We start from the raw sequence: 11,045 nt of genomic DNA on the forward strand, positions 1-11,045 counted from the left end.
GGGCACGAACCTTACTAAATTAAGTAATTACAGTATTTGGTTAATACAGAGCTAACAGGATTTGTTATAGAGGCATTGTGAGTTTCTCACTCATCGTATATACCGCTTTATCCTGTATTCAGGGTCACAGGGAGCATGATGCCAATCCATCCCAGGGCACACACATACACACTATGGGCAATTTGGGAATGCCACTCTGATTGGAAGGAAATCAGAGTACCCAGAGGAGACCCAACAAGCACGGGGAGAGCATGCAAACTCCATGCACACAGAAACAATAATCAAATCTGGCCGGGAATCAAACCCAGACCCTGGAAGTGCAGGGCGACAGTGCTAACCACTACACCACATGTTTTGTGTTTATTATTACAGATTATTTACTAGTTTGTATTTTACTAGAAATACAAACCAGCAGTGACTGTCACTCTCTTTTCTAAAACATTAATAAAATAGCATTTTAATTTCAATTACTTTATTCACACTTAACCGCCTGATGTACAAATAGTAAATGTATGGTAAAATATGAAAAGTTAATCATGTTCTTTTAAATATGTCTAGTACAGAGACCTCTGTTAAATATGTTCTCAATCCGATATCTAAATACTGCAAAGTGTCTGATTACGCAATTAATCTTGGCAAACCGTTAGCTTTGCCCTTTAATATCCCTCAATATGTTGACACAGAACGATGCCCCCTTTTCAAATATCTGAGGCAGGGTTCAAATATCTTGGTGTATTATCCATGCATACAGCATAATTAGGAGAACTTATTTACCAGGTATTATTTGCTAAAAAGCTACCTTATATTTTTATTTAGCTCCACACAAATTAAACAAACAAATGATCTCATTTTATAAACCTAGCATATTAAAAAGTCTTCTACTTGCAAATAATTTTTAAAAACCTCATAATTTGGATAGTGCATATGTTTTTGACTTAGAATTAGATCAATTCATAAGCCAAGAACCAATGGCTTTTAAAATTGGTCAATATCTGGAGCAATACACTGTCCTTGCATGCAGAATGAAGATTTTATGACCTTTGAGCTTGTTTAATCTTTCACACTTCGCTTTTTCTTTTTTAAATATCTGCAGCTATGACATTTTTCTATCTCAAGTAGATAAAATATGCAGAGAGGTGAATGACAACAAAATTCCAAGTACATTAGCTGCTCCGTCATTGGGTTAGTCAGCTGTGTTACAGTAGATCAAGGTCAATGTGGAAGTCGGACCTCTGTATTCTACTGCTGAGATCATGCCCAGAAATCACGACATCTTCTCCCAGTGAAAAATGTCAAAAAATTGTCACTAAAAGAGGCACTTTAACAACATAACATATAAATTAAATTGTAGCCTGTGCACTAATTGTCTTATTGTACATATAAACACTGTAAAAACTTGTTTTTTATGTTTCTTTATGAAATTCTTTATAAATTTTGTGTGTCAAACCTATATACCAAAAGAAAAAAAAATGCACATATTTAAAAAAGATTGTTGAAAACAACAAACCGCAGTGCTGTTTTGACAGAACAAAAGCCATGCTTTAGTCTACAAACATATAATACCCACTCACTTTCAATAATTACTTTGTCTTAGTCTGCAGATTCACCTACTGGCATGTTTTTAGGAGATGGAAGGCGACTGAAGAACTGGAAAGCATCAGACTGACGCTCTGCCACATTTCTCCATGTCAGGAGAAGGCATATTTACATACTGTATTTTTCCAAAATTCATGTACATTTGAAGATCCAATTATCAGTTAAGTGTATGCCATGCAAAATAATCAATAACAGTATACAAGTATTGCACAGTATGCAAGAAATTATTCCACCTTAAATTTTGCTGATAGCAGAATAAAAATAGCTATGATTAAATCTAATGTGATTCTACCACTCACTCACTCGCACATCGTCTGTTCAGCTTTATCCCGTATACAGGATCGCTGGGGTCTGAAGCCTATTCCAGCAGGAGACTTGGGGCATGAGGCAGGGTACACCCTGGACGAGGTGGCAATCCATCTCAGGGCACACTCAAACACGTAATGCTCATTCACACACTATGGGCAATTTGGGAATGGCAATTAGTCTAATCTCCATGTCTTTGGCCTGTAAGAGAAAACCAGAGCACCTAGAGGAAACCCACCAAGAACAGGGAGAGGCAGAAATTGAAACTGGATCCTGAAGGTGCAAGGCACAGCGCTAACCATTAAGCTACTGTGCAGTCATTCCACCTAACATCAACTAAAAAAAAAAAGAGTAAAGCAAAGCAAAGATTAAAGAAAAGCAAAAAAGAAGGTAAAGCAGCAAAAATAACCTCATTTTCGAAATTTTAATGTTTCCACAAGACATGAAAGAATACACTGCACTTCCATATCCTAGACTATTAAAGTCAGTCTAATATTTGATCATGTGGTCAGTTATAGTTGACTTAACTAGAGGCAGGGTTTATTAAAAAACAAGCCACAGTTTAACCGTGTACATGCCCACATGTAGGCACATCATACAGTATGTGCGCTACAGTACACTGTACACCATGCTGTTTCATGTATACTCCAATTTTGATTATTTTTTCCTAGTTTACTCTGAAGAACACTTTAAAGGTCCTACACATCCCATTTTTCATTAAATGTTAATATGATCTTTAGGGTCCTAATAAAAAAGTTTGTATTATACGTTAATTAAAAATTCAAAAGGATTGTGTAAAAAAAACACTACTTTTACCTGGTAAAAACAAGCTCTGTTCTCAGCAACCTGTTTCAGTACATGCTAATTTAAATGCTCATGACCTCTGCTGAGCCTGACACAACGCAGTGCTTTGTGGGTAATGCAGTCCAAACTGGAAAACGCTGAAATATAGAGCCTGAGCCTGTTTTCTTCAGTCGTTTTTGGTTTGATTTAAGTACGGAACCTACGCGGAAGTTTGTAATATCGCCTGACAACGCAGAAATTAAAAGAATGGACATGCATCGACTCGATTTGTCTTTCTCATCACTGCATGGGCATGAATTAACGGGCTGTTGCGCTGCCGCGAGCAACAACAACATAAAGCGGAGAAACTTACCGAGAGAGATACGGACGCGATGTGTTTACTGATGTGTTTACATGACTTCTTAATCTTCGACAGACATTTTTATAAACCATCTATCGTAACAAAGGTAAGCATAATATAGTTTTCCGACTATGTATACAGTTTGCAACTAGACAATCACCTTAATGCATTGTTTATTATAAACGGGCGATTAGGGATTATATAGAGACGGATGTACACAGAGAAGAAGCCATAACCATGTCCTATGAGAGTATAAGTTAACTTACACTGCGCATTCACCGTGATTATTAGAAAAGGCGATCTGCAAAGAGTCATAGTAAAAGGAATTACAGGTACGATTGGCCTGATTTCAGAAGGGACATGTTATTGTAATAAATGAAAAGAAAACCACTGGGCGGCTCTTTATCATTGTAGAGTGGTTGTGTACGCACTCTCCTAACACACAGTTCAGTCCAAACAGCTTAAAAAAGTGCATGTAGGCCTGTATGACCCCTTTAAGTAAAACAACCTACCATTAAAACACCCTAAATTCATTATTCAATGTACTTTTATTGGAAGTAAGCTACTAATTCTACAAGTTGACTTCATGTACACTGTAAGCTCCCACCAGTCTGAGGATAAAGATGAATTCAATACCTTTAATTAATTTGGAATGTGCTTTTATAACTGATTCTGTTACAAAGCTAATTCTATTGATAGATACTTTTAATTTATTTAGAAAGTTCATTTTTTGCTATGGTAATGTTAGAAATCTATCTGGTAACCTCATGACCTCAGGACTACTTATAAAATGTTGTTAGTAAATTAAAATGTTTTATAAGGAAAAAGTATAGAAGGCAAACCTGTCATCAGACACCCAAAAATCATACATACATTCTAATCATCACTACACCATAGGCACTGAAGAGCAGTGAAAGCATAGAGAATTTATAGAAGGTATTTTTTTACAATAGAATTCGAGAACTAGAGCTGAATTACTGAAGAGCACCACTTGTAAGAAAAAAAAAAAAAAAGATTTAATGGGCCTCAAATGGTCTCTGGGGCAGTGATGACTCAGCTGTTTGAGGCCCTGAGTTGCTGATTGGAGGGTTAAAGTTTTGAGACCGAGCTGTCACAGTTGAGTCCTTGGGCAATGTCCTTATCCTATACCTATACAAAATTATTTAGCTGTTGCCGGTCCCAAGGTCCAGATGGAAAATGAGAAGGGTTGAATGTAAGGTTAGCAAACTGGCCTGTAAAACCACCATTGTTACAGAAAGGAGGGAACGTGTAACCAGATGCATCCTAAATCTAAAAAAATAAATGATAACAAAAAAAATTATATTAATAATAAAAAAGGGAACTCACATTATTTGCTAGTGTAAGTACCCGTCGATGGAAAAAAATTTTTTAGAAATAGTTACAAGGTCAAAGCTAAAAATAAGCTAATCATCTTTAATGTGATCAGTGAGATTATTATTTTGGGTTGAAGCCGACGTACATGTCTGCCTGTCATTCTGTACAGCAGAACTCTCTGCCTAACTTATTAATACAAAGAAATACATTTTTTAAAGTTAAGTGTCTTGCGCCTTGGTTTCGCCATGTTGTACTTTCATCATCAGCCATGTACACTCCCTGTTCTGTAATCAGAGAGTGAATCACTGATAAGAAATAGAAAAAGTACTTCGGATAAAGAATAAGTTTTATCTCTTTGTGCAGGTGTCTGTTTACATTGAGTAAGAAGCTTAGTAATAACATATTTTAAAGTAGATTGATGGTGCAGGTTAAATTTTAAAGTGATATCCATGTACTGCAGAAGTTTAATACTCTCCATCCAGTTTTGCCTGATGCTATGATATAATCTGTCACATAATTGCTCATAACTTCCCTTTTACTTAACATTTTGATTTTAGTGTAATGGCTCACAGTGGGATAGGCTCCAGGTCCCCGCGACCATGAATAGAGGATAAAGCCTGTAATAATTGGAGTTATCAAATTGCCCATAGTGTGGCACCCTGTCCAGGGTGTAGCCTGCTCTATGCCCTAAGTCTCTAGGCTCCCTGCAACCCTGAATACAGGTTAATGTGGTATAGACGATGAGTGAGTAAGAGAGTAAGTGATCTGCCCATTCATCTTTGAAGGGTTAGCTTTCATAGCCTGCTTGGCCTTTTTTTTTTTTTTTTTTTTGAGGAAGCCTCGTTTGTATTTCGTGAGGATTGTGGCAGCTTTTAGATGCATTACAGTCTTCCATATTCTCTGTCTGTACACTATCGCGTTGATTGGATCTGTTGAGTGACATGTATAGGCACACTCACCTCAAGGGAAAAAGCAGCATATATGTCCAGAAAAAGTGGTAGATGCTGTGATGTCATTATAAAACTTCTCAAAACTTCACTTTTACTTAATTCTGTCCAGCCAGTTTTGCGTGATGCTATGACAAAATCTGCCTGGAAATACAGACAGAAATTTTTCTGAGGTTTTGGGTCCTACAGTGTATGAAACGTAAAAATATAATTATTAACATAGATAATGCCCACAAAGTATACAGCAAAGTTGACTGCAAGGCTTTTTGACTCACTTTTAGCTTCTATTCTCTACCCTTCACCTTTCCACTAGACTTTCATCCAGATTCAGATTAAAGGTAACGTCAGCTACAGCTTACAAACTGACGAATCTAAAATGTTGCTGGCATTGTAAAACTGCAAATATGCTTTAGAATGTGCAGCTAGAAGTCATAAATGCAGAGTTGGCAGGTAAGTGATAGGCATTGTGCAGTCGTCATTAAAAAAAAGGCAAACAGTCAAGAAATAAAATGATGGAAACAGATTAATTGCTTTGCTGTAACCCATAACAAAGGTCTGAAGTGACTCATATGTTTTCTGGATATGATGTCTCGTGTTTTAATACCATACCAGAACTTCTCAGAAGCAATCTTTAGGATTTCACAAGAGTGTGTCCTTGTTTTAAAGATGTTTGGCATATTTTCAGTAATATCTCTTGCTCCTGTGACTAAGGTCATACTTATTTTGATTTATGATTAATGGCTTAAATGTTGTGCAAAATTCTTGATATGCACAACATTTTAGCTAGCAATCATAATTCAAAATAATGCCCATGCTAAAAAGAAGCAGTAATGATTCAAGCATAGAACATTGCAGTGTATGTGGGATAGGCTATGAATTTAAACAGCCAGCAACTCTAGACTTAAAAGTCGAAATCTAATAATAAGGATTCTTGGAATTTTACACAATTTTATTTGCATGCCAACTGATAAGTGAATAGACTAGACTGGCGTTTGCTGGGAATGGCCGCAAACTGTACTATGACCTTAGAAACCAGACAGTCATACCTAGAATTCTCTTTGGCCATAAGGTCCCTGTACCAGTCTATAAGCCAATCAGAATCAGTAAGGTAATGACAACATAGGCCCAGCTGATAGAGCAGTGTGTGTGTGTGTGTGTGTATACACTTTATTAAAAAAAAAAATCATACATCATACATTAGGGACCAAAAGTCTGATTAAACTGATACATTTAATGGCTAACCCCTTGAGATTTGTCATGCAGTGACATCCGAAATTATTCATGCTTAATGAAAGTTGAAAAAAGACATGATCAGGATTATGAATACTTAATGTTCAACACCAAGCACAATTTGTAAATGACTAATTAAATTTAAAGGAAAAAAAAAAAAAGGTCATACTGGCTCACTCATTTTTATTTTAAATATCTTAGTTTTTACCACTTTCATTGAAAGTTTTATTTAAAAATTTCAATGTGTTAAATCCATTCCAGTTTGTCATCAAAGCTAAAGGATTCTACTTTTAACACAAGTTGTTGCTGATAAAATAATCTATAATTGGATTGTGTTTTGTTTGTTGAACTGTGGCTCAGAAGCTAATGGGTTCAAACCCCACCTGCACAAAGCCACCATGGCTAGGTCTTTGAGCAAGACCCTCAAGTCTTAACTGCATAAATGTATACAAAGACAAATATAAGCCAAATGCCATAAACGCAAAATGGCCTACTGAGAGCAGTGGACTAATAGTGCATTGCCAATTTGTGACTACATAGGAATGTACTTTTTCTGCAAAAGTATATAACACTTTTAAGTTTTCATTATTTATATTTATTATTTTATGAGATTTTTCTCAAATTTATCATTATTGACGAACTATAAATAAAGTTACCAAAGAAACTAAATAATGCGTATGAATTGATATTTAAATGCAAATAAAATACCACTTTCACAATTAAACATTGCATTGACTCTTTATTTAACTGATGACTAAAAATAAGTCCACATGTTGGTACCTCTTTCAAGTGCATGTGTGTTTATAGCTTTGTTCACATTATTTATTGCGCAATAATGTTAAACAATATGGTTTAATCATGTTAATTAGTTACTAAGTTAAAGTGTTACAAAAATCCTTCTCTAGACCCATCATGGTACTAGCAAAAAAAGTATTGGAGGCTACCCTTTCAGATAATTACATGGTATGATCTTATGGATATGGTATATTGTGTGCATATATTATGTGTGGTCCATCTGTATAGAAGCTTCTCTCTTGCCCTAATGCCAGATTTCTGGCACTGGAATGTGACTCTTGGCAAGGACTCATAAAAGAGCAGGAAAAAAGTACACTGTCCCAACGGGAACTAGGACAGCTGCCAAAGAAGAGAAAAGAACCATCCTGGATCAGAATGATTTCAGAGAAAATTATTAAAATAATGATTCAAGGAAACAAATGATTTAACTGCTGCTGCCTCTTAATAATGAAAAATATAGTACAAAATACAGTATGTAAGACTGCATTATCGTTGCAACTGCTATCTGTGAACTATTTAAAGCCTACAATTTTATGCTTAAAAACTCTCTCTAAAATTATCAATCTGGTAGCAAGATGTGTTGCGTATAATGCACAATGTGATGACAAGAGGAAATTTTAATTATTGCTGGCAGAACTGAAGAAAGATTTAATCTTTAAGCATTCAGTATAACACTTGAGTTTGTTTTATGGGTACACATGCTAAGACAGACATGAGTCAGAAATAGAATCCAAAGCAGTCCACATTTAGTGGTACAAAGTATGCAAAGAGCTGACCCACTTTTTAAAACTCTGGTTTCATTGTTTGTATTGTTACAACCCGCAACATGTTGGTCGCGCTGTGTGTGTTTAGGCTTCTGTGCTTTGTAGCGTGTGTGTATATTGTGCCCAGGTCGCGCTCCGCTCCTTATTCCACTCCAGGTTTTCCGACTGCCACTACTGCGTGTCCAGGTTCGGCTCCGCTCCCATTCCACTCCGCTTCGACTGCCACTACACCAGCGGCTGGCTGACCTTCCACACGTGCACTTCCGCCCTGAGTGACGTCAGCAACGAGCGGACCAGTTATAAACCGGCGGAGACGCGGGAATGGGAAGGCGTGTAGGCGAGGTGTTGATTGTTTGGACGGAGAGAGTTTGTTCTTTTGGTGTTTTTGATATTGGCTTGTGTACCCTGGTTTTGACTTTATTGCAACCCTTTGACTTTGATTATTGCTTTGTCCCTTTTGGTTTGTTTGCTTGGTTTTTGTTGTATATATTTTTTGTAAATAATTTCACTTTATGTTTGTGCACGCACCAGTAGTAGGGGTGTGGCTGCCATTTGTTTTGGGGAAAAGGGAATTTATCCACTGTTTTTTTCGTTTAGGGAGATAGGTGAGTTATCTGTATTTTTGTTTGTGTTTTGTTTAGGTAAACAAGCTTGTAAAATACAGATACCCGTTTTGTTTATTATTTTGGCCTGGGTCCACCCTGAAGCTGATCCTGGTGTTGTGTCAGTATTTTTTGTTTGCTCTGTGTAAAGCAATACAAACCCTGTCTTTTTGCCAGCTGAAGTGCCTGTCTATTTCTTTCCGGTATATTACACCATTATATTCAACCTTTTTCAAACAGTTTAAAATAGAACCCCAAACTTAACATTTGCTGTACTGCCCAACCCTAGACTGGGACGTAACAGTATAAACTAGGGGCTAGAGACATAGCCAATATGTAATGAAAGTTAAATACAGCTATTGTCATGAAAATGAGAAAAAAGAGACAAGTAATATTTAGCATGCATTGGGGGAATTTTGAACTGGTGATGATAATATAGAATTTGCACAAAAAACCCTAACATCACTTTTACAATTAATATTAGGTGAAACCTTCCTTCCCTGGAGAGAAAAACGAATGGTTATGACTATAACCTCTGTTCCCTGAAGGAGAGGAACGAGGTACAACACATATTGTATGGGACATATATTTACGCCCCGCCGAGTATCTACCAAAGTTAGCCACAAGAACCCTGATAGCTACTCTACTGCATTATGGACCCCGCAGAGAGGACACAATGAGCCAGCGAGGGGGCCGTTATATCAAGTCGGTAGAACCGGACAAAAGTGTGTGGTGAGGACCAACTGGCTGCCGCGCAAATATCACCCACGGACATTCCTTTGAACAGAGCCCATGATGTTGCCATAGCTCTCGTTGAATGTGCTTTCACACCCAGAGGCAATAGGACACTCTTACTGCTATAAGCTAGTGTAATAGCCTCCACAATCCAATGGGCAAGCCGCTGTTTAGACAGCGCTTTACCCTTTACTGGACTGGCAAAGCAGATAAACAGTTGATCACATAAGTGCATATCTACTGTACGGTCCATGTACACCCGTAGTGCACGTACGGGGCACAAATTATGCAATTTTCTCTGCTCATCAGAAGCAAAAGGAGGAGGAAAAAAGCTAAAAAGGTCAAAGACCATAGAGCTATAATCAGTGGAGACGATCTTCGGTACATAGGCTGCGTTCGGCTGTAGAGTAACCTTTAACCCATTAGCAGCAAACTGTGTACAGGATGGATGCACGGACAAAGCGTGGAGATCACCCACTCGTTTAGCAGACGCTAAAGCAAGAAGAAGTGCCGTCTTATATGAAAGAATTTTCATATCTATAGACTCAACTGGCTCAAAAGGAGGACCACAGAGGGCCTCAAGCACTAACAATAAATCCCAAGACGGAACACTGGACCTCGCAGTGGGTCGCAGACGTCGCACTCCTTTTAAAAATCGTACTGCCAGCGGATGAGCCCCTGGTGACACTCCGTCAAAACCAACATGACAGGCTGATATAGCCGCCAAATATACTTTAATAGTAGAGAAGAAAAGGCCTTTCTCTAATAGTTTTTGTAGAAAAGACAAAATCTCCACCATGGAGCACTGAAATGGAAGAACATTATGTTCTTGACACCATTGCTCAAATGCTCGCCACTTGTAAGCATATAAACCTCTAGTAGACGAGGCCCGAGCACTTTGGATTGTCTCAATCACATTCGGGGGAAGCCCTTTTGCTAACAAATTGGACCTTTCAACAGGTAAGTGTGCAAGTTCCACAGCTCGGGACGCGGGTGCACTACTTCTCCCCCTGCCTGAGACAGAAGGTCCCTGAGGAGAGGAGGTTTTCATGGTTCTGCTGCTAGCAGGCTGACTATTTCTGCATACCACAACTTCGCCGGCCAATGAGGTGCCACCAGGATTAGTGACAGGCCCTGCTGACGTACCCTCTCTGTGACAGGCAGAATCAGTTCTACTGGAGGGAAAGCATACAATAGAGCTGGGGGCCATGAGTGTGCCAGCGCATCGATCCCCAATGGGCCTTGCGATCTGTTATGGAGAAGAATAGTGGGCAGTGAGCATTCTCTTTGGATGCAAAAAGATCCACTGCTGCCCTGCCGAAGCGCTCCCAGATCTGAGCTACCACCCATGGGTGAAACCTCCATTGCCTCACAAGCGGGCCCCCTCTGGATAGAAGGTCCGCCCCCAAATTCAGGTGCCCTGGAATGTGAGTGGCCTTGAGTGACAGAAGATGAACACTGGACCAATAGAATGAGATAGTTTCAGCAGAGAAAGTGAACGAGTCCCCCCTTGTCTGTTTATATACGACACCACTGTTGTATTGTCTGTCTTGATCAGAACATGATGGCCTGTCAGAGCCAGACGAAAATG

General features: G+C 38.4%; 1 protein-coding gene across 1 annotated transcript; it reads right to left on the bottom strand.

Moving 5' to 3' along the window:
• Positions 1 to 9,362: 9,362 nt before the first annotated feature.
• LOC128520900 (uncharacterized) lies at positions 9,363 to 10,505 on the bottom strand. Its single transcript, XM_053495342.1, has one exon. The coding sequence runs from the start codon at positions 10,503 to 10,505 to the stop codon at positions 9,363 to 9,365; it is 1,143 nt and encodes a 380-aa protein (XP_053351317.1).
• Positions 10,506 to 11,045: the final 540 nt, after the last annotated feature.

This window comes from Clarias gariepinus, chromosome 1, assembly GCF_024256425.1.
Source record: "Clarias gariepinus isolate MV-2021 ecotype Netherlands chromosome 1, CGAR_prim_01v2, whole genome shotgun sequence".
In the NCBI taxonomy this organism is placed as follows: domain Eukaryota; kingdom Metazoa; phylum Chordata; class Actinopteri; order Siluriformes; family Clariidae; genus Clarias; species Clarias gariepinus.

Bases quoted from the DNA above. Each gene is read 5' to 3' on its own strand.
- LOC128520900 (XM_053495342.1), bottom strand. From the start codon at position 10,505: ATGAAAACCTCCTCTCCTCAGGGACCTTCTGTCTCAGGCAGGGGGAGA.